This window comes from Dicentrarchus labrax, unplaced genomic scaffold, assembly GCF_905237075.1.
Source record: "Dicentrarchus labrax unplaced genomic scaffold, dlabrax2021, whole genome shotgun sequence".
NCBI lineage: Eukaryota > Metazoa > Chordata > Actinopteri > Moronidae > Dicentrarchus > Dicentrarchus labrax.
The window spans coordinates 13,358,502-13,381,267 of NW_026136703.1; the positions used below are offsets into that span (position 1 = coordinate 13,358,502).

The 22,766-nt window shown below is 41.9% G+C and overlaps 2 protein-coding genes and 1 long non-coding RNA gene across 6 annotated transcripts; 2 read left to right on the forward strand and 1 right to left on the reverse strand.

Annotated features, from left to right (window-relative positions):
* Nucleotides 1–1,038: 1,038 nt before the first annotated feature.
* On the reverse strand, nt 1,039–13,939 carry rpap1 (RNA polymerase II associated protein 1). Of its 3 annotated transcripts, none has more exons than XM_051384617.1 (27): nt 13,862–13,939; nt 13,028–13,227; nt 12,610–12,758; nt 12,318–12,410; nt 12,066–12,207; nt 11,789–11,953; nt 11,455–11,679; nt 9,914–10,029; nt 9,720–9,818; nt 9,450–9,551; nt 9,202–9,369; nt 8,751–8,930; nt 8,531–8,665; nt 8,224–8,394; nt 7,683–7,840; nt 7,276–7,446; nt 6,979–7,174; nt 6,683–6,792; nt 6,376–6,571; nt 5,962–6,108; nt 5,453–5,595; nt 4,731–5,163; nt 4,246–4,364; nt 3,911–4,142; nt 3,633–3,809; nt 2,844–2,900; nt 1,039–1,878 (listed from the first exon to the last, which is right to left on the reverse strand). In XM_051384617.1, the coding sequence occupies exons 2-27, from the start codon at nt 13,221–13,223 to the stop codon at nt 1,729–1,731; spliced, it is 4,230 nt and encodes a 1,409-aa protein (XP_051240577.1). In that variant the 5' UTR covers nt 13,224–13,227; nt 13,862–13,939; the 3' UTR covers nt 1,039–1,728. The 3 variants fall into 3 exon arrangements, with proteins under 3 accessions (XP_051240577.1, XP_051240566.1, XP_051240588.1); XM_051384606.1 differs by lacking the exon at nt 13,862–13,939 and adding an exon at nt 13,757–13,853; XM_051384628.1 differs by lacking the exon at nt 13,862–13,939 and adding an exon at nt 13,752–13,850.
* Nucleotides 1,816–7,824, forward strand: LOC127354637 (uncharacterized). 2 transcript variants are annotated; one of them, XR_007881599.1, is made up of 4 exons: nt 1,816–1,907; nt 3,618–6,815; nt 6,950–7,527; nt 7,698–7,824. It is a non-coding gene; the product is annotated as an uncharacterized LOC127354637 (long non-coding RNA). The 2 variants fall into 2 exon arrangements; XR_007881598.1 differs by having other exon boundaries at nt 3,618–7,527.
* Nucleotides 13,940–13,951: 12 nt separating the features above from the next.
* si:dkey-13p1.4 (transmembrane protein 151B) lies at nt 13,952–20,236 on the forward strand. The gene is made up of 2 exons (XM_051384638.1): nt 13,952–14,682; nt 17,545–20,236. The coding sequence occupies exons 1-2, from the start codon at nt 14,548–14,550 to the stop codon at nt 19,165–19,167; spliced, it is 1,758 nt and encodes a 585-aa protein (XP_051240598.1). The 5' UTR covers nt 13,952–14,547; the 3' UTR covers nt 19,168–20,236.
* Nucleotides 20,237–22,766: the final 2,530 nt, after the last annotated feature.

Sequence of the window (22,766 nt, forward strand, 5' to 3'; positions counted from 1 at the left end):
TCCCTCCGTACTTTAAAACCAGGCGAGTGCCTGTATGAATACAATCTCAATCATGCATCAAATAGTCTGTTACAAGCCTGGCTTCACTCCAGAAACATTTCTCAATTTGAATAGTATTTATTAGTGTAATTTTTATTATCTTAAAAGCAGTAACATAACTTTCAGTGAGTAAAAACACTCAAATATCAAACCAGTGATTCAGTTCTGGTTACGCCTCTTTAAGGCTTATCCAAAATATTAATCTTTATAATGATGTTGGCTATGTTAGTTATTGTTACTGGAGAGTGACTCACCCAGCCCAGGGGCAAGCACTTTGGTTCTGCAATTTGTATTTAGTAATTATTTCTAATTATGTACGACTGAACTAATAAATCAAGATAATGTAGACATTCCTGGTGCCTGCTGAAATTTCTTTCTGATAAACAAATATATTTATTAACTCCTGAAGAATATTAAATGTGTTTTAAAAGTTATATTAAACCTATATGCATCTCTTTAAGTTATACTTTAAAAACAGAAAAATCCCTGTGGAATATAAAATATGTTTAGTTTCACTTCCTCAATATGTGACAAGTTGTTAATGCTATGCAGGTGGAGTTCATTCAGACAACTTGTTATCTGAGTACAAACACATGCACAGAAAACACTCCCGTCCCTTTTGGGCATTTTCCAAATCTGATGTAACATTGGCAACAGTTAGGGAAGCTTCAATGGAAATTAAATAGGGTCTTTGTCTGTGAAGGACTTCAGGGTGAGTGTTATTGATCAGCGACACTGAGAGGGAACAATGCATTCTGCCTATCTTCATGGCCCCGAGAGACCCGTTTTGGATGGGTTTTTGTTTGTGTGTTTTTAAACTGTATTGTAATTTGTTACAACCCGCTGAAAACATTATGTCTGCTGAACTGTTTTTATCAAATGGCGTGCGGATGTATTTCTGGAACAAACTCAGTTGTATTCTAGTTAAATACAATTTTTTTTTTATGGGCTATACTTGCAGCGCTGAGACATACAAGAATAAAAAACATTAGGGTTACGCATACTTGAAATCATGTTTTATTCACAAAAAAAGGACAATTTCAGGCACTTGTAAAGTAGGTCATTTGTCTTTACTCTGAGATGCCAAGAGTCGCCCTTCTCTGTTTTTCAAGCTCATCAGACACACACTCTGGCAAAGTGCTGGCGTTAAAGGAAATACACTGAATTCCTCCCGTCCGCTTGTTTTGTGGGACCTGTGCCCCGCTGCATCTACATTTAATTTTTAGCATTTGTATTTACCTTTGGGTTGACTTGGCTGGGTGTGTTTCAGCTCAGACAGGTTCAAGTACAAACATTAGATTGAACAGACTTTCAGATAATCCACTGAGGATCTATAAAATATAGTATTAGATCGAAAAGTCTACCTTTATTAAACTTTAGTCAAGTTCAACTAAGTGCTAAGAATTATTTGCAAATGCTACTTCATTGAGGAATGGCCAGATCTTCCTCAGGTTGGGTTTCCTTTGAGAAAAGAGACCACAGACAAGTTTCTTGTCAACATGTCGGCTCTTGTTTCAAGGCTGATCTTGATGAGACACCTCTTTGAAATAATTGTCTCACTTTTTCTCCCACCACCAACGTTCCTTCTCGTACTCGTACTTCGATTTGCACTCAGTCCCATACTGTCGCTCCTATACATGTTCTGTTTTTGACTCACTACTATCCCTTTTTTCCACTCCCTGCTTGCCTTCAGTCTCCTTTTTCATCGCTGCTGTCCTGAAGTCTCAGGACTCTCTCCAAACGTTTTGCCCTAATGGGGGGCAACTGATCGTACATATCGAAGCCAAACTCTGAGTGCTGTTGTGGCAAACGGAAGAGAAGCAAGTGGTTCCGCAACACCTAGAAATGAGATGAACAGTGAGAAGGAGGTGAGAGAAGCAGCTGCAGTGGTGGTGTAAAACAGTGATTCCCAATCAGGGATACTTATACCAAAGGGGGTAAATCTACAGTATGTGGAAATATTGTGGAGTAATTCAACTAATTTAAAAAAAGATAAAAGTACTGGATAAATGGTTAAAATAGCTAAAAGTAACAGATTTGTTTTAATATTTAGCTTAAGACAGTAAATAAATGATTGAAAGAGCAACAAAAAATACATAAATTGTTGAAATAGATAGTTTAAAGTAATGGATAGACAATTTGATAAACAGCTAAATTAGATGGCAAAACGTTAGGGATGAATGCCTGAAATAGCTGGAAGAAAATGAATAAATTGTTGAAAAATAATGGGGTTTTTTTTAAGAAAACAATATACACACATATATAATTAATAGTGTTAAATCCAGTTTCAATCTCTGACAAAATATCAGACGAAAAAGGTTGGGAACACCTTCAAGTAAAGAACAACACAAGGTTTAATTGTGGGACTTGTTGCAGTGTCAAAGACAGGATGCAGATGTATTCAATAATACTCGGGGAACAAAGTTATTACGGAAAGCTGGAACTAATACAATTAACTAGGTGTTAAAAGACATTGTAGAGAAACTGAAAAACCAAAACAGACCTAGAAAGAAAAACTCTTTGTTGCTGAACTCATTACTCAAAAACAATAAAGATGAGATCATTACCACATACAAAATTAACTCTTAAGCCATAAATGTGGTAGCTTTAAAGCAAATGAAAAAAGCTACAACCACCATAGATGGTACCAGAATAACAGTAACTTGTGAAATAATGAGGCTGATATTGTCTAAGGAATGTGGGGAAAACATCATTTGTGAGAGGCGATGGGGGAAAGAGGGGGTACAATCAATAAACACCTCGCAGCGCATAAAGATCAGAGAGAGAGAGAGAGAGTGAAGTACCTCATCAGTCAGGTAGTAGATTTTTCTCAGCATACTGTGTCGAGCTGCTTCAACCTCCTGGAAAAGGACGAGGGATGTAAAGATCAAAGGCCTCATTGATGTACTGTAATGATGCACTTTACCTCTCAGTGTTAACTTAAAAAAGCTCCCCATCCGTATATATGACTGTGTTCAGCTCAACTGCTCTGAAATAATGTCTTTGTGAATAAAGTAAATGAGTTTAAGTCGCTAAATGCGTTTCTTGTTCTAGGATGTTAACCTGCAAACCTCACAGTTGAATTAGTCACATACCATAACTTAAATCAAAATTCATCGACAGGAAGGAGCTATATTAAATGTATAAGACAAACTCAGAGGCTGCTCCTTTCACAGTTAATCAATAAAATGAGGACCGGTTTTGTAGGCAAATTAAATCTTTAAGATTTTGCATTCAATGAGCTCATATTTGGCACAGATAAAGTTTATAAATCCCTGTAAAACCAAAAAGTACTTCCCACAAATTCAGCCTCCTATTCAGTGCAGCTGCAGCACCTTCTGGATTTACTAAATCATTACACGTGTGGCAGTTTGCCTTAGGTTTCACTGCATCTGATTAAAAAAAGCCACAAAGCACTCTATTAACATGAGTACTACACAACACAATACAACAGACTTCATCAAGACAGACTTGGATTCGGTTTTGAAGTCTCTGGGTTGCTATCATAAATCATTAAAAGACTCAACCAATTTCCTTTACAGCACTTAATATAGAGACTATGTGTGTGTGTGTGTCAGTGTGCAGTGTTGTACCTGTGCAGCAGCATCCTGTGAGAAGATGAAGGAGTTGACGTGAGACAAGGCAACCACATACAAGACAGGACACCAGCGAGGCTTCAGGGTCCCCGTTACCAAAGAGCGGAAGTACAGATGGAGGAGAGGGAGGGAGTCTTCAGGGGGAGACGTGAACCGCTCAATAGGGATGGAGAGCTTCACATGAGGAGATAGAGATAATAAATGAATCCAATATGATATATGATCAAAGAATACTTGTGTGGGGAAAGTAAGAGGCTAAACCTCCTCATTATTACCTGGTCCAAGGTGACTCCCAGTGACCTCAGCATCCCCACATGTTCTCCAAACACAGCCAGCTTCATGGTGGTGTTGTACCTCCGCTGCAGGGGTAAGAGGACCCAGCAGCCAAACAGCCGGTCTCCAAAGGACACCGCTTCATACTGGCTCAAAAGAGCCGAGTACAAGTCCTGGAACGAGGCTAGACCTGGAGGAGGGACATTCAGGTCCAACGAGTCCAGCCTGGATCTCCTGTAAATGGAAGAGTTTAATTGGAGTTTAGCCGTCAGCTTTCTCTGTGCTCAGTTTAGATTTTTTTTCTGTAGTAATAAAAGAATATAAAATATTGTCAGACCTGGTCAGCAGTCTGAACAGACCCCAGGTCAGTTTCTGAACAGGTCTCTCCAGGAATAAGTCACTGGAACACAGGAACACACAGGACAAGCGGGCGAGCTTGGCGATGGGCAGGATCACCTACAACATGACAAAATATTCAGGTCGTTAATTACAATTAAAATAATGTAATATTTCCAGACAGAGACACACTAGAGGAGAAGTGTGACCACAAGAGGATCCAACAATAACACTTAGAATTTATTTTTTATAGATATACTGTTATTAGGGCAACAATCTACAATTACTTTCATTATTCATTAGTCTGCTGATAATATTACCCAAGGCGGTAATTGGTGTGGGCTGATCTGGGTTTAAGTAAGGGGAGTTTTTTCTTATCTAAATCACAGGTCTGAAGGTAGAGGGTGTTGTATTCTGTACAGACTGTAAAGCCCGTTGATGCAATCTTGTGCTAAAAAATTCACCTGCCCTGACTTGTTTTTGTACCTTTAGTGCGTCCTCCCTCCAGACCTCCAGCAGCAGCAGCCACTGCAGACAGTGGGTCACCACCTGCAGAGCCCCCTGTGGGAGCTCCTCCACCGCTAACCCGCCACCGTCAGACACCCCTGTTCGTTCATACAGGCTGACGAGCGGAAGGAAAGGCCAGTCGGACGGCAAGGTGGGACCAGTGAGCTCTGGGAGGAGATGGGAGTTGATCCATGGGTTGCGGCCGAGGAGAGCGTCTCGGGACGTCAGCACGGATGGCTCCAGGTGGGCCAGGTGAGTGAGGAAGCAGCCTCGTATGGATGGTAGCTGGACACAGGCTTCTCTCAGGAGGGCTCCGACGGTCTGGAGAGAGGGAGAGGTTTGGTGCTGTGTTTGCTCTTGGAGTTTCAGCTCTCCCAGCTCTACAGCCTCAGGTCCTCCACTGTGGCCCTCTCTGGAAAGCAAACACATAAACTGAGTAATAATAGAGGAAGCAAAGAATGTGGAACATTACTTTTGGTGGAAACAGATCATTGCTTGATTTGATCCAGTTCCAAAGGAAGGTACATTTGAAGAAAATATACATCATCGACCCCATTTTTCAAGCACTAATCTAAACTATTATTATCAGATAGAATGTATTATATGCAATCAACAAAACAACAAAAATAAAAAGCTCTTTAGGTTGACTGCATTTGCTCTTACTGGCAATTAATCACAAATAAAGCTTAAGTTAAACTTACGATATAAAGTCCTTGCTGAAGATGATGGTGGACAACAGTTCATGTGCCAGGTACTCACTCCCAGGCAATAACCATGGCAGCAGAACCAGCGCCACCTGGTGGTACAGTGAGGCATGCTTGGCCACTTGTGGCTCAATGGTAACCTGAGATGAAACAAAAAAAAGAGTAAAGTAGACGCAGCTTGATGACAAATGTATGTAAAGCAGCAAATAACACTCAAGAGGACAAATAATTAAATCAGTTTATCTCAGATTAAAACTAAATTTATCCACACACTGTCAAAAGATCAGACAGGAAGGAAATCACAATGACCTGCACCTACTGATACTCCTTCCATACAAAACTATACATCTGTTGGTTTAAAAATACAATTAAGCACAGAACAGGATGCATTATGAGGCATTAGTTAGGAACAGAACATAATGTTGCTGAATGAAACAAAGCCTGAACTGCATGTTTCAGGTCAACAGAATATTGTTTATGGGGGTCTGATTGATGTTCCAGCCTACAAGTCTGTGTGCCAGCCGGAGCAGCAGGTAGAGGAGGTGGTGTTCGTGACGGAGAAGCCAGGCTCTGGTGTGAGACAAGGTGGGCGTAGCCTGACTGCAGCTTCGCAGGTAACCAATCACAGGTTCTGACAGGAGGAGGCCAGTGAACTACAGAGTGGGAGTCAAACACAGAAAAGGCAAAATGTGAGATAATATATATAGGATTCTGTGTATGTCACCACGAGATGGCAGCAAAATAAATCCAGCTGTGATCCTAGCTCAGTGATAGTCTAAGTAGTTCATATTTGGCTGAAGAGGTACTTGGCAGTTAAAAGATGTAATGAGAAAACCTGCAGACTCTATATCCCGTTATTGTCTGTTCCTGTCCTCAAAGGACATAAAATACTCCCAGAAAAAGTCTTTAGTGAGACCTACCTTGCTGCTGAGGCCTTTGTGGATGCCAGTGATTGTTTCCAGGAGGAGCCCCAAGCCTGTGAGAAGAGGGAAGGGAGAACTGGGAACAACCAGTCCCAGATGGTCCCTCCATGCTGGGCAGGCCAAACCAGGGAGGCTGGGAGTGGTCTCTGGGCCTGGATGACTAGACTGGATATTACACACTACTGAGGAAGACCTGGTGGGAAAAAAACATTTATCAGTAACAGAAAACATTGTGCTGCTGATGAAGGTCAATACAAAATTGTATAAGCAAAACAAAGGCAACTGTCATCTGTATCAGACTTACTTTAGGTTCTTTATCAGGCCTTGAACAACATGGTGGGACAGCAGGGGGAGGAGAACCTCAGACGTCAGCAGCTCCAGTTCTTGAAGCGTCTCGACTGGTTTGAAACAGTTCTGAGGACGAGAGTCTTGTTATTGTAATTTAGTTCAACAAATTGTTTGCATATTAAAGCCACTCTCCTGTTACATTTTGTTGATGTACAGCCTAAACTCAGTTTTTCAAATGTGGCTTTGTAAGGAGGCTGATACACAGTTACCTCCTCACATACAGGAAAAGAAGCACCTGGCAGGAAGCAGTACCTGTCTGGAGAGCTGATGGTAGTAAGCTCCGAGGTAGGTCAGGTAAGCTGGTATCACAGCCAGGCTGCTCTCTTTATGAGCTGGATTATCAAGGCTCTTCACAAAGCCCTTCAAATGCCCCAACAGGGATGCCTGCAACCCTGCGACATGACCCCAGGACACTGTAGGAGGAGGAGGGCACTCTTCTCCCTGAGAACTGAGGGGGTAATGTGTAGGTTAAGAAGGATTCAGTTGTGTTGTGTGATGCTTCGTGTAGCAGCAGGGTTTTTCTAAAAACACTTTAATCCTCATCTTTACCTGACCATGCCAGCCTGTAGCTCCTGGTGGCAGCCAGCAGTGTGTGTGACCTGTGTTAGCAGAGAAAGAAGAGCCAGGACCCGCTGGAGCTGCAGGGGCAGCAGAGGATCTGAGGGGGCCAGGACTCTGTGAACTGACTGTAAGGCCTTCGCTAAGCCTGGATACAGGTCTCTGTGGGGAAATAAAGACAGGATTGTGATAAAGCACTGTGAGAGAAGAGAGGAGAGGATTACACCGCCCTTATTTTTCGATGTAATTATTGGACTTTTTTATTCTTGATTTATTGTCCTGTGCGGGCTCTTCAATAACTTAAAACTCTTGAGGCTTAATCAGTGTGCGCCCAGGTGGACAATCAGTAAAGGTGGTTTATTAGGCCTTAGGTTGTGGCCTTGAATGTATTAACTTACATGTATAATTTGCAGGCCTGTCCGTAGCCGACTGCTACAGCCCACAGCCTGTAAGCCTCAGTGGAGATCCTGAGGGCCTCGGTCGGTTCCAGCAGCAGCTCACCGGGCTCAGCACTCAGCAGACAACACAGACGCTCCCTCACTCCAAGAGAGTTTAACTGGGGAGAGGAGAGAGGAATATACACTATTAATGCTTATACATGTGATAATAATGTGATTGCTAATGATTTGATGGTACATAGTGTCAGCAGAAGTTACAAATGCGTGAATAAATCAAGATTAATAAAGTACTTTGAAAAATGTGGCTTTAAAAATAAATGGTTACGGGTCCCTTGACTCTTCTTATATTTTATGTTTTGTCTTTTACAGAGAGACAATAATCCTCAAAGTCAAAAGCTATGCGCACAAAACAATTGACTTATTCAAAAAATGGTGTCTGCACATTCACACACCACTGGATATGTTCATATATGCAAAGCAGCAACAGTATGAAGACAGCTCATCCCCGACAGTTTCCACAGCATTCCACAGTGGCACTTACCAGTCTGGCACAGGCATGTCTTCCAGAGGTAGCCAATACTCTTAACAGCTTCATGGCGCTGGCCAGAGGGAGCCCGTAAACCGACTGAGGAAGGGGCGAAGATGGCGCTGTCCAGGAAGTGGGAAGAAACTCTGATAACACCATCTCCATCAAGCGAGGACAGTCAAGCACCTGAGAGTGAAATACATTTTTACTGTATCTGTCCAGAAGTTAAATACAGACAATAATGATTAACTGTACTTCAAGAATGGCTTAAAAAAAAAATCTGGATATAGTTAAATGATTAAGTGACTGTTATTGTTGTTACCTGAGTGGAAGATGAGGCGGAGTGCCTAGCGATACGAGTCAGGATCTCCAGGATGTCATGGACCACTCGAGGAGAAGGTCGTACCACCTCGAGGATGTAACGTAGCCTGGGGAGCAGTTTCATCTTCAACAGGCCCTGAAACACAGTCAAGAAGAATCATTCAACTTTCGCCTAGAGATCTTCCTAATACAAAAACTCCAAATGAATTCTGCTTGTTTACCTTGACAACATCCTGTCTGGCCACATCGTGATCACTCTTCCTCTCTTCCTTCTCCTTAGCCGTCAACCTCATACATTCAGGCAGCCCTTCATCCTCCACTTCTTCCTCCTCCTGCGCAGAAGGCAGCAGAGGGAAGGAAGCCAGGCCACGAAACCAAGAGAAGGTGTAGTCCAAACACTCCTGGGAAGGGAAAATAAATTGGAAATGAACAAGAGTAACTAGAAGAACTGTAACAGACAATCAGAGTGTATTATATCTTATACAAGTCAAGTTTTCAGTCCTGTTTTTCTGACATATTTTGCGAGAACTGGTCAATGTTACTGTGTACTTTGTACTGCACTTCTCAGAATCACTTCATAACCAAACCTTAGTAAGTCTTTGGAGATATTATGACTTGTGCATCGCTTTATTTTAATATTCCGTTTTAATGTTATACTTCAAGTTGTCTTACTTCATCCTCTGCACACACAAGTAGTGCTTTAAGTGCATGGACAGCGGCGGACATCGCTCCCTCCACGCTGTCGTCCAACGCAAAGCGGAGCAGGAAGAGCAGGCCGGCGTCGAGCAGAGTGGACGTCACGCTGCCTTTCAGAACAGGCAGGTACTCCCCAGCACGTGCCTACAGGGTAAGAAGTAGAAATGAGTGACTGCAGACATGTGTCTCTGCGGATATGCATGACACCGTATGCGTTTGCGTACCTTTGAGAGGATGTTGGCCAGCATGCTGAGGGCCAGACTCCTCTGCTGGATGATCTGACTCCGGGACAGCAGGAAGAGTTCTTGCAGGGAGTAACCTGCCCGCTGGAGAGAGATCCTCAATGTCAAGAATGAAATCATAACTTCCAAAAAGAGACAGAGCCTTGCCTGAAGTTTGAGATTACCCTGACTTGACATGATGACATTTAAAACTACAGGTAGAATCTGAAGTACCTAACCAAAGTTTTATTTTTTGACGTGTTGCCTACTGACCTCAGGCTCCTCTCCATGGTGGTGCAGGCCTAAGTGGGTGGGCAGATCCTCAGTGGGTGGAATTAAGGTCCCTGCAAAGTCAAACCGAGCCTGCATGGCCTGTCAGGAAACCACAGAATGTGTTGGCTTCACAGCACAAGATCTGAGTTGAAATTAATGAATGTTTATTAGTATTGTAAGAAAGAGCTCCCTACCTTCTTCGTTCCTTTCCTTCTGGGTGCAGGCAAGTCTCTCATCCACTCCAGCTTCTCTGGCTCCAGTTTATTCATGTGGACCCATTCCTTCTGAGGCTTCACTGGCAGATCCTCCTCTGAATTCACACACACACAGAAGGACGAAGAGAAGACCAGAAACAATGTATGATTGCTCGCATTAACTGGTACTGGTAACTGTTGCAGCCAGCACACATGAAGTGACGACTCCAACATGTGCCTCCATTGAAGACACAAACTACTGCTACACTGACTGAATAATACACATATGCAGAAATTCTGATGAAAAAACTCACAGAAACATGTTTTCAGAAGAAAATGGAAAAGCCACTTGAACAAAAACACATTAGACGATTACAAATATTTACTGTTACAAAAACTTTATAAAAAATTTAAATGAAAATAAAATTATGGACTCCTTACAATATTGTAAATAATCACATTTTAACAGCAGCAGGTGGCGTTGTATCAGTGAAACAATGACCATATGAAAAGTAAGCAAATTAACTTTAGTCATTAAGGTAACTTGGTTGGGTGAAAACTGTATTTAAACAAAGTATTCATGCGGGAGAAACTGAATCCAGATCTATGGAACATTATGCAAAATATTATACAAAAACATCTGGAAAGCTTGCGTTTCCCATAATACTAAAATAAATTACTAACTAAATACATTTTGCAGATATAATACCATAGTCACCTGGAGGCACTGCATTACTCCCTATAACTATGAACTATTGAAGATATTCAGTGAAAAGCTGAGGCAATGTCTGCCTATTTATTCTCAACCCAAAACAAGGATGGATTGTTTTCTCTAAAAGGGAAAGTAGAGGAGACAATGAATGATCTCTTCCAGAAAAACAAAAAAAGCTCTGTTCATTTTGTTTTTGGAAAACAGAATGGTATAAATGATGTGCACGATCTGCCTTCATATGATCCATTAGCAACGCTTTCATCAGCACTGGGAGTATCCTTTGAATGATCTGCAGGAACTTAATTGCAGAGAGTGGCTACTTCTGGCTTGGCCAGGCTTTTCTGCTAATCACACAAAGTGAAGTCAATGATCAGCTTAATGTCTGGATTATAGCCATGCAGCAGCAGCATCCCACATTAGTTAGTTATACAATTAGAGAATGGATGCTTGGAGGAGTGAGGAGAAGAGGCAGAGTGGAGAGGGAAATGATCAGGTGAGGCAGATAAAGGCAGGAATGGAGGCAGAGAAAGCTGGCAGACAGCCAGATGTGATTGTCTTCCTGAACGTGGACAAACGCTGCCTCATTCTCATTTATTCTGCACATTCTGTACATTCAGGGTTTCTCACCCAGCATGTATCACTGATCGGATAATCTGACAGCGACAAAAAGTTATAATTTAAAAACAATGTGAAATAATGACATAGCATAGTCATCCACCTAACTAACATGCTGCTGATTTATGTATATCTCCAGCAGCAGCAGCAGCAGACACCAGGAGCAACTGACAAGCTGGAAGTGAAAAAAGGGTTTATTTTGAACCCATCATACCCGTCACAGCAGGTGCTGGTGGCAGTTCCTCCTCCTCCTCCTCTACTTCCATCTCTACTTCTTGGGGTTTCTGGAACAGCACAGCAGCACTGGAGGAGTCTCTGCTCACATTTTGAAGAGGTAAGTTTTCCCTGCTGCTTTTGGCCTGGGGGTGTTTGGATGGGGAGGCAGAGGACGGGACGCTCTGGGCTTTGCGCGATCTAACAAACTCCACCAGTCTAGGATCTTGGAAGCAGAAATAATCGCGTTATATGCAGTGGTACCAACAAAATACAATACAAAAACATAATGTCCTCATGTCTACAGATGTCATATAAACAACACCATTGCCTACCAAGCTGAGATAAGAGTTTTTTCTGCTCCTGTAGTATCTCAGACTGAGACATTGCCTGGAGTTTAGCCTGGTTCTCCCTGTGGATCCTTATGGTCTCTCCTGAGCTACCTCGGCCCTCAAGCCCCTGACCAGACACCAGCCTGGGACCTGAGGTTGCAGTCGGCTCTGGTTAGTGGAGAGGAGCAAAAAGACAAAGACAATAAAACAATAATGAGAAGAGGGGTTTCTGTGGTGAAAGAGAAAGGAGACATTTAGAATAATATAGCTGAAGCCTTACGATCATCTGTATCCATACTGGTTTCAGGAGTCTGAGCAGCTTCAGGTGCGCAGTGTAAAGGTGTGTTTCCCTCCTTAACTCTCTGAGACGCAATCTGACGTGCAAAGATACTCTTCTTTCCACCAGCTGAAGACAGTGGAACCTGGCCATAAATATGAATAAACTTAAAAACTGAAGATGAACGCAAACTCAAAAACACTAAATCTAAACTCACACCATTTATGAAGAATGTCTGGATTAATGTCTTTTTACCTGACTGCTGGTTTCTGAGCGGTGCAATACTTTTGGGAAAGCCATGCCTGTAAGTGGTGGTAGAGATATTGGAGTAGAGCTAGTATCTCTCTCCTTAAAAAAAAGAATATTGTTACAGATCCATTGATGAAATAATGAAAAACACAACAAAGTCTGTGTATCATGTCAAACTAAACATGTCACAACCAAAGTGGAAAATCTGATGAACAATATTTGACACACTGGATGCATTTATACTCGGAGAGATCCAACTGGGGAAATAAGCTACTTTATTTAGTACACAGGCACTTACAATGATCCTGGAGAGAACAGCACTGATGTGAGTGTCTTGTCTGTCCAGCCTCTCCTCAGCATCCTCACCCTCAAAAGTGACACGACTCGCTTTAAAGCGGGACTTCTTAGGAGGAGCTGGCGTCAGAGACGGGAGTTGGTCTGGAAGATCTAGAGGAAACAGAAGAATTGAACATCAGGTTCTCTTGCAGGGCTCAACAATGAGGATTGCCTGTTTGCCTGCGGGGAAAGTAGTCTTCTGACTGAAAAGAAACATCAATTTTAAACCCTGGATTTCTGTAATAAGCTTAACTATATATGCTGTCACATAAACCTAAAAATATAAGTGTCTAACGTGTTTATTACCGTCTTAGGCTCATGTTAAGCTCAAAATGTAAACATTCTCAATAATAAAAAGAAAAAAACAACACATCTTTTACCTTCTATGGTGACAACATCCCTCTGTCTTCCTTCATCTTCCCCGTTATGTTCCCCTCCGTCTCCTCCAGCCTCGCCTCTCCTCTTGTCGGGTCGGCGGACCACATTGGCAGCAGACGGGGTGCCGGAGGTCAGGAACTGCTCCTGCTCTCTCAGGAGGTCTGCCTCAGAGTCAGTGGGCTTGGGACGCCGCAACATTCCTCTGAAGGACAAAAAAAGATGATATTAAAACACTACCAGACTACTGGAGTGTAAAAAGGTAAAGGATTGTTCGGGGGGGGCCCAAAGCTGGTGGCTGCCCACAACATTACCACTACGTCCCTGGTGACAGATAAAGGACTGTAACTGTACTGAAACTCATTCAAGCTGTCCTCTGGTTCATTGACTAGTGTTGAACTGATAGATAGATCTGGCAGAGACCATCGTAATGTAATAAGAGTAATAACACGCTGTGTGTGTGTCTCATATGCTTTCAGGTAAAGGCTGAACTTGGTTAGCGTGATCTCAAGGCTAACTAACGCCATCTAGGAGTGTGATAAAGGACACAAAGCGACACGTTTACACCTACTAACAGAGTACATCAGCCATATCTAACGTTAACCATAGCTAGCTTAAATATTGCTGTTTTGTTTTCACGTGTATTCAAGTTTACATCCGACATGCACCGGGATGAACATAACTACCGTGCAGTTAGCGTTAGCTTAACGTCAGCTTAAAATCTCAAACCTCACTCAGTTGAAGATAAAATCATCCAAGAAAATACAAACTACAAGTATCTCTACAGTGTGGTCGTCTCTGTTGCTTTAAAATACTTGTTTGCAGTTGTGCTAGCTAACCTTCAGTTCAGTATCAGGGTCCGTGATACACAACACTCCGTAGACCACACGGAAGACTTTTGATGTGACACCAAACCCCACCTTCAAAATAAAAGCTTTGCCAGCACGAAGAAGGAGGACTGGGAGGCGTAGCGACTTTTTTTTATCGACTGCATCGCCCTCTTTTTCCTTAAAATGATGAATTTAGAGGCTTAGACGGCGCACACTGTTTAGCTGACTTGTTAGCAAATATCTTAATGCATTGGCGCTGATTTATGTCGTGGGACACCGTGGGTTTACCTCATCCTTCCGCCCTCATTCAGTGCAACGCATCGACATCTGGATAAACACAGTGAATTTGTGTTGTTGTTTGTTTTTTGTTTTTTTTTAATAATATGTGATTTCAGTAGGTGAATGAAACTGTCGTAAACCAGCCACTAACAACAAGCCTCGCTGACTGCATCATGGTTAACCTCTGCTGCCTCTGCTGCGGTGAAATCCCTCAACCCCGCCCCCCTCCGTCCGGGCAGTCGGGACCACCGCGGGATCCCCGCACCGTGCAGCAGCAGCAGCCTGCTGGCTCCGGCCCAGACTGTGTGGGGCTGAAGGGGGAACAAAAAGGGGGAGCAAACGGAGGTAGGAGAGGCAGTCAATAGACAAAGAGAAATTGAGTTTATAATCTCTGTCTGACATGCGAAAAGTGCAGCATGCTCTCCTCCGATCTGGACTCTGCGGAGGACGCGGCGGCCAGCGCTCCCAATGATGCTGAGGGAGAGGAGCAGCAGGAGGAGGAGGAGGAGGAGGAGGACTCACCGGCTGAAAGTGATGTCCTGGAAGAGGAGGTAGGTGTGCACTGTCCTATTATCAACTTAAACAAAACTATACTTTTAGAAAAGTATAAAAAAATAACAGCAATTCTGAAAAATAAACATTCATGCAGTAAGCTCACTCTAAGATGCTTGTTTCCTAAGCTTATTTCATAAAACTATATAAAATAATTTAGATTTAAAACGCATGCAATTTGATTTGTTTGCTAGGGGCTCTCTGGAAAATAAATCCTGTATTGACATCCTCTCAGTGCCATCACACACTTCCACCTGCAGCCAAACAGCCTCTGAAATGTTTGTCCATTTCACATAGTGGCAGTAGAATCCAGTGATGTGGAAACATCATACTCTCACTGTCAAAGGCATGCATATTTTTCCAGTTGTTACGCCAGCAAACAATTATTTTTCCAAAGCCGGACCACAGTTTGAAGCATTCATCAGTCCTTTAAGTGTGCGTGCTTGTGTTTGCTCCTCCAGGCCGTCTGTCTTTCACTGGAGTAATTCCTGTGATTCAATATGGGGGACTGGCTGTGTGCAGCCAGCCTTGGACAGACAGGTTGTCTTATTGAGAACAATTTAGTTTAAAGCAGCTTGTGTCTTTTTTTACAAACGTCCAATTTATCTTCAAGAGACTTATTTTAGCTGCTTGAAATCTGTTTAGATATAACCATCCTATCTGACTCATATTTATTCAGCTGGTTTAGCCTTGGCAGGATTTAACAGATATTTTATTTTAGAAGAAGAATTTAAAAAGATCTGCGTATTATAAGAGAATAAAAAGCATGATCTAGAACAATATTCCCATGGTGTTGAGTACAATCTGTAATAGTCTATGATGCCTGCAGTCAGGAGGCCTGGGATACTGAGAAGTCCGTCCTCTCTGGTACACGAGAATTGCATCCCTGTTTGCTCCATAAATAACTGAGGTGGAACCAGCAAAGTGACATCTCCACCCCTGTGTCAGCGCAGTAATGGATGGGCTGGTTGTCAACATAAATCCTTTCACTCCATAAAACACCAGAGGTTGTCTACAAGAACACAGGACCCCACTGGGAGGATTGTTGCCACAAGAACCAGAAACTAATATTAGAAAGTAGCATAAAGTCATTCAGAAAGTCTTGATGGATCTGACGGACAAGATGGGATCAAATTAATGCGTTAAACTCTCCAGAACTTTCCTCCTTGCAGATGCACACATTAAATGGTTGCAGTGGTTTAATCTCTTTATGCATAAAGGGTTCCGCTCTAGCTCCTTTGACTTTTAGTGTTACTGATGAAATAGCTTTAGGCCAGTGTCTCTGCTGAATGGGAAGATTCGACTTGCACTCAGTATTGCAAATGAGAGCACTCTAACCCCCCAATACTCTGCAAATAAGTGTGTGTGTATTAAGCAGTGCTGGGAGAAGTATTCAGATTGTTTTTATAGTACAAATAGTAATATCACAATTCAAAAATACTGCATTGTATGTGAAAATCCACATTCAAAATGTTACTTAAGTAGAAGTAATTATATTATTATCACATGTAAAAATACTGTTTATGCAGCAGAAGGGCTCTTGTCAGTGTTATATATATAATAAAACATTATATATATATATATATATATATATATATAAGTTCATTATTATTACTCATGTTAAAATGTGAGCAGCATTTTAATGTTGCTTCTGGTCCAAGTAAAGCAAATTTTACGGACTGTTAAACATTAAACAATGTGTTGATAGAGTTCATTATTAATTAATTAAAGAAGTTGTAACACAGCTGTCATATAAATGTAGTGGAGTATAAAGTCCAACATTTATATCGGAAATGTGACGGAGTAAAAGTATAAAGTAGCTTTAAATGGAAATATTCAAGCAAAGTGAAAATGTTTCTTAAGTACTGCACTTGAGTAAATGTACATATTCAACCACTCTGCTGAAGTGCCTGCATGAGCCAAGGTGTGTCATGTTTGGCTGCAGCTAATAACTATTTTCATTAACGATTAATCGTTTCAAAACGTCAGAAAACTCAGAGCCAAAGGCCACAAATTCCGATTGCTTGTAGGTGTTTTTTCAACTAACAGTCCAAAACTCAAATGTATTTCATTTAAAAGCCAGTAAATCCTTACATATGAGAAACTGGAACCAAAAATATTTGGCATTTTTCTATTAAAAGTTACTTACAAGTTACATTTAATAATATCATATTTTGCTGTTAGAGCATCATTTCTGCTCAAGGTATCTATGGAGTTCTATTTAAAGAGGAGCCCCCATAAAGTTTTAATAACTGATAACTCTGTAATTATCAATCAATATTAATTTATCATCATAATAATATTATGTCCACTTGAGAGCACTGACAAGTTTATCTGTTACTGTTAATGTTGTGTGTCGGTTGAAATATTGTTATAAAATCTTTCAGCTCAATCAATACTGGTGTTTGCCTCAGAAATCCAGTGTCAGTCTCTATTTGTAACTGTGAATTAATTTCCAAGGTTTTGTCTCTGTATACATTACACTTGTGTTACCCTGTGATATTGATGTGACACCTTTATTAGCAAGTACATCTGCTCTCTTGCAATATGAACTAAATTAATTTCAGAGATAGATGTGTGAAAACACCTCAGTTAATATTCTGTCAGCCGCTTTGACTCACAGCCTTCTGAGGACACTGCATGGTTTAATTGAGCTTTCTTTAGTTTGATTTACTTTGTGCTTAGGTTTGGAAAAAGCATGCCAATTTATAGTGCCGCCACATTCATTTGCATTTCTGCTGCAAGTCATAATGTCACCGCCATGTTCCAGGGGCTCATTGCTCTAAGTGCCTTTTCCTCATTACACTCTCTCTCTCTCTCTGTCTCTCTCTCTCTCTCTCTCTCTCTCTCTCTCTCTGCAGCAGCGTCCAGTGAAGCAGTCCCTGGGTGCTTGTGTCTGCCGGGAGTCCCACTGGCGCTGCCTGCTGCTCTCTCTGCTCATGTACAGCTGCCTGGGTGCAGTGGCCTGGTGCCAGCTGACCCGGGTCACCAAGATCAGCTTCAAGACGTCTCTCACCTCCTCCTTCTCGGCCTCCTTCACCTCCTCCCTTCGGGGGGCCTCTGGCATGGGCGTCGGAGGACACTCAATGATCTACCACGACAGCCCCTGCTCCGACGGCTACATCTACATCCCTCTGGCCTTCCTGCTCATGCTCTACGTCCTGTACATGGTGGAGTGCTGGCACTGTAGAGCCAGGAGTGAGCTGCAGTGCAAAGCAGACGTGGACAGTGTGTACGAGCGCGTGCTGCGGATGCGACAGGCCCAGCCCTGCATATGGTGGAAGGCCATCAGCTACCATTTTGTCCGACGGACTCGGCAAGTCACTCGATATCGCAACGGGGATGCCTACACCACCACACAGGTGTACCATGAGAGGGTGAACACCCATGTGGCTGAGGGGGAGTTTGACTATAGCCACTGCGGGATGAAAGACGTATCACGCGACCTCAGAGGCTTGGAGGGACATCCAGCAACTCGGCTGCGCTTCACCAAATGTTTCAGCTTCACCGAGGCAGGCCCAGAAAACGAATACCTCAACCAGAGAGCCAGGTTCTTCTCTGAAATTGAGGGTTTGGACGATTACATGGAGGCCAGGGAGGGGATGCAGCTGAAGAACGTGGACTTCAGAGAAAACCTGATAGCCTATGTAGACCCAGATAGGATGCCCTGGTACAATTCCCAGGTTGCCTTCTGGCTGGCAGCTCTGCTGATGTTGTCCTGGCCTCTGAGAGTGCTGATAGAGTACCGCACTGCTTATGTGCACTACCGCGTAGAGAAACTGTTTGGGCTGGAGTACAGCCCCTCTCCTCAAGATGAAGACAGGCCTTTGGGGAGTAACACCGGTTGTGTTATTCCAAGAGTAGACACACTGGACAGCACCGAAATGGAGTGGCACATTCGCTGTAACCGCCAGGTGATTCCCAGCTATTCCGAGGCCATGCTGATCAACATGAGCACAGCAGACTCTAACTCACTACAGGACACTGAATACACCTCGTCCTCAAACTGCTTCCTCCTGGACAGCAGCCAGACCGCTCAGAGCTACGGCGCTCTCCAAAGCCAGGAGGGCAGTGAGCAATGCAGCGAGCCCAACGGACGAGGTGATGGAGAAGGTAGGAGGAGGACCATCATCAGCTCCAGCTGCTCCTCCATCTTCTCCTGCCGCGGGGCGCTGTTCCACTCCCACCTCTCCTCGGACACGTCCCGCTTCTCTCTCTGCCGCATGTACGGCTCCCACCGCACCGTGGCCCTGTGGAGGAGCCGCAGCAGCAACCTGACGGACCCCTGCTGCGTGGACGAGCAGTGCTGCCGCTCCGACTCCAGCCAGCTGGCCCTCAGTGACAGTCCACCAACCTATAGAGACGCCCGGTTCTTCCCAGTTCTCATTGTGCACCGATCTGAGGGCTGCGGCAGCGAGGATGGGAGGGAAGTGAGGCGTTATTATATACGGAGAGGGTCGTCCTGTGTGGAGACTGCTCTGTGAAGGACATAGACACCTTTCATTAAGTCAAGATGGATTAAAATCAGTAAAAAAAAGAGATGGTGTTGTAGGGTTGGTCACTATAATATTAATGTGCTTTTTCAGGAAATTCCACTGTACATATAAAGAAACTGACTTTCTATTTTTTAACACAGTCACCAAACAGTCAAAGAGTCTTCATATTTAATTACACATTACACATCCATATTATCACAGTTAACGGTCCACTGTGTACGATTTAGTGGCATCTAGCGGTGAAGTTACAGATTGCACCACCATCGCTTCACGCTCTGCTTCCAAGCGTGAAGGAGGAACTACGAAACACAAACAGCCCTATCTAGAGCAAGTGTAGAAACATAGCGGTTCAACACGGCGGACTCCATGGAAGGCGTCCTGCTGTGTCTGTAGATAAAAACGGCTCCTTTATAGGTGACCAAAACATTATACCTATTTTCAGGTGATTATACACTAATAAAAACATACCTATGAATATTATATCCCATTTCTGCCAATAGATCCTGCTAAATGTTACACACTGGACCTTTAAATTGTCTGTATGAAAACAGCTACAGGTGTGAGACAGACAGTAATGTATCTAAGTGTATTGGGATATTGTGTGTACAATGACAATAATACCTGTCAGATTAAATTATGGTGCATACTGATACATGAAAACTGCACAACCTCAGCATCCTATTGTTTTTATCAAAAGTCATATTTTTTTTAAATCACAGGAAACAAACCTTCACTAGTTCCTACGTTGACCTTGTATGTGTTGTTACGTGTGTTGGGAGACTTACTGAAATCGTGCTATTCTTACATTCGCCTCTATATGTGAGAATGATACAAGAAAAAAAAGAAAAGTTGCATGTTATTACCAAAGGTATTGTCTTTTAGTTGATTCATAGACAGCAAGTTAAAACCAAAGACATTGAGAGTATTTTGTTTTGTTTTTTTCTTTCCAAAGAACTTTGTGAAACACTACACAGCATCAATTGATCAGAGATATGTGTGATGAGTGGAGAACATGAGTTGAATGTCAAAATGGAAGCAATAAAAAGTAGTTCTGAAAGACGATTGTATTACAGTGTTTAATATCAACCACAAGTGTGTATGACTCAGTTTACTTTTACCTGGTCAGATTGAAAGGAATATTTAGTGTTCGTGTTAGTGAAATGCATAGAAATACTACGAAGAGGGACTGTGGATTGTTTGGTTTTATTCTCTCAAATTAGCAAATAAATGTACAGTAGTGTGTGTGTGTGTGTGTGTGTGTGTGTGTGTGTGTGTGTGTGTGTGTGTGTGTGTGTGTGTGTTAGTATAGAAGATGAGAAAGAAGAGAGATCAGAGTTAAGTTTCTCCTGGGATCATGTTGATCTGAGGTGACGATGTCAGACACTCTCAGACTCACGGCTCTAACTCTGCTGTCCTCAGCTACAACAGAAGAAACACTACACTGACTTCAACCGTTGTGGCTGCAAGACAGGAGATAAACCGTTTATTCAAACTAAAGTTTAAATTCAGCATGTTACTTGAACTGGAGAGACAATTCTGGGCAAAACACAGGAAACAGAGCAGAAGAAGAGAAACGAGCTGTATAAGGTCACATAAGTATAACTTTTTATTTTTATAAATAACAATACAATGTGCTACAAAGTTCTCTTATTCTGTGATTGTATAGGTAAGGCAGTTTACCATAATACTCTGGAGGCAGAATACATATAAACTTAATTAAACATTTGTTCACAAACCCAAAAATGAACATAATATGTATTAAATATCTGGCCCCAAACCTTCATTTTTAACTTAAATACAGGAGCTTTGGAGCTGTATGTTTACACTGTTAAGGGGAGAGATAATGAAAGTGTGGAATAAGTATTTAAATCCTTTACTTCAATGAAAGCAATACTACAAAAATATTCCTTAACAAGTAAAGTTGTTACCCCCAGACTTAAGTACAGTACATACTATACAGCATATTATTCCTGTATTGGATTATTATTAATTAGTTATCAATTATTATAATCCAATGTTAAATACTTTATAAACTACTGAGTGGTTCTGTCTATAATAATGCATCATGTACCAGCAAAGTAACTACAGATATTTAATAAATGTAGGTAAGTAAAAAGTAAATTTCCCTGATTTTATGTTTTTGGTTTTGCTTTTGTTTTCTTTCTGTTGACCACTAGATGCCACAATTTTTAAGGACTATATTAATTAATGAATATTATTATATGTCTTCATGGGTACATTGAACTGCTCACTCAATAAGCTGTTAAAATGTTTACTAACCTATCTACATCTATAACCCATGTTATACCTTTTTCTCTCCTAAATGTATTTTCTCCCCTTTTGCATGGACAGAATGTAATTCTGAATGTATTAATCTGTAGCATTTAATGACGTGAACAATTATTCACTAATTACCCTATTACCATACACACACACACACACACACACACACACACACACACACACACACACACATAATAAATAAATAAAGGCCTGAATGGAAGTGCTGTCCTAGTTCTTTGCTCATGGAATTATTCCCAGACCACACAGACCAAGATTTGAATGGAAATTCACTTGCAGCCTATTTTAAACCCAACTCTCTATTTAACTCAAGATGTTGTGGTCACTGATTTGCTCTAACATATTCTTAAACCTTAAGCTTGTTAAAAGTACAATTAGGTACCTCTTTCTGTCAGCCATGATTTTGTACCTTTAAAATTAAACAAAGGTCCACAGTTCTCACTTTAAGGACCTTTTTTTTGCTCTGACAGAGGAAAAGAAAAGCTCCAGGTTTCTTGACTGAGCTTGTATGTGAGGAGATATCGGCACTGGGAATCTGGAAAATAGTAATGGAAAATGTTGCGTACACTTCTGAAAATGGCACTAAAGCCACTGATGTATGTTGGTCATTCCTTTTATCCCTGAGATCGAGAAGGGTCAGAGATAGGACAGCAGAGGATAGACAGGAGAGGGGAAAGAGAGAGGGGCCACAGGTTTGACGCAGCAAAGGGGCCACAGATCCAAAGCTGACTAAAGTCCAGGGAGATTGAGTTCAGCCACAGTGAAGACAGTTAAGTTTGTTGTTTGTGATGAAAACCTGGACTTTGTTCTTAATATTGTGTTGTTAATGCCAAAACTTTAAGACTAAACCAAGTCTGAACCACTGGAAGAATGAGTCAAAACTCTTGAGTAAGTCACTGACACTTGTGAAAGACGATGAAGCTCTTAGGTTGTGTTCATTGCTAGGTAGATTTAAGTTCATTTGAGTTTCATGTATGCATTTTATTTGAGTTAAACTTTTGCATTTGGTTTTGTACTTGCTCAACCCAAGGCAGTGTTTTCTTCTGAATATGACTGAATATGAAATGTGCCTTATGTGTTTGTCTGTACTTGTCATGTGTTTTTAAAGTTTCTCCACCTTCTCAGTTAATCAAACCAAAATATATTAACATTTAACATGAACATGTAATTTTTTGTCAAATATAATTAAATATATTTATAATATTTTTTATGCTTTTATAATTCAGTATTTCTTATTGAAGGTATCTTTGTAATTTTGCTCCGTTTTTTGCCCCCTGCACCCCTGG

What these genes read in the sequence shown, in the direction of transcription:
- rpap1 (XM_051384606.1), bottom strand. Translation starts at nt 13,776, where the DNA reads ATGATTTTATCTTCAACTGA. An exon ending in ACCATGGAGAGGAGCCTGAG is followed by an intron (nt 9,552 to 9,719) that starts GTCAGTAGGCAA and finishes ATCTCTCTCCAG; the next exon opens with CGGGCAGGTTACTCCCTGCA. An exon ending in TCTACTACCTGACTGATGAG is followed by an intron (nt 1,879 to 2,843) that starts GTACTTCACTCT and finishes TCTCATTTCTAG; the next exon opens with GTGTTGCGGAACCACTTGCT.
- si:dkey-13p1.4 (XM_051384638.1), top strand. Translation starts at nt 14,548, where the DNA reads ATGCTCTCCTCCGATCTGGACTCTGCGGAGGACGCGGCGGCCAGCGCT. An exon ending in GTGATGTCCTGGAAGAGGAG is followed by an intron (nt 14,683 to 17,544) that starts GTAGGTGTGCAC and finishes CTCTCTCTGCAG; the next exon opens with CAGCGTCCAGTGAAGCAGTC.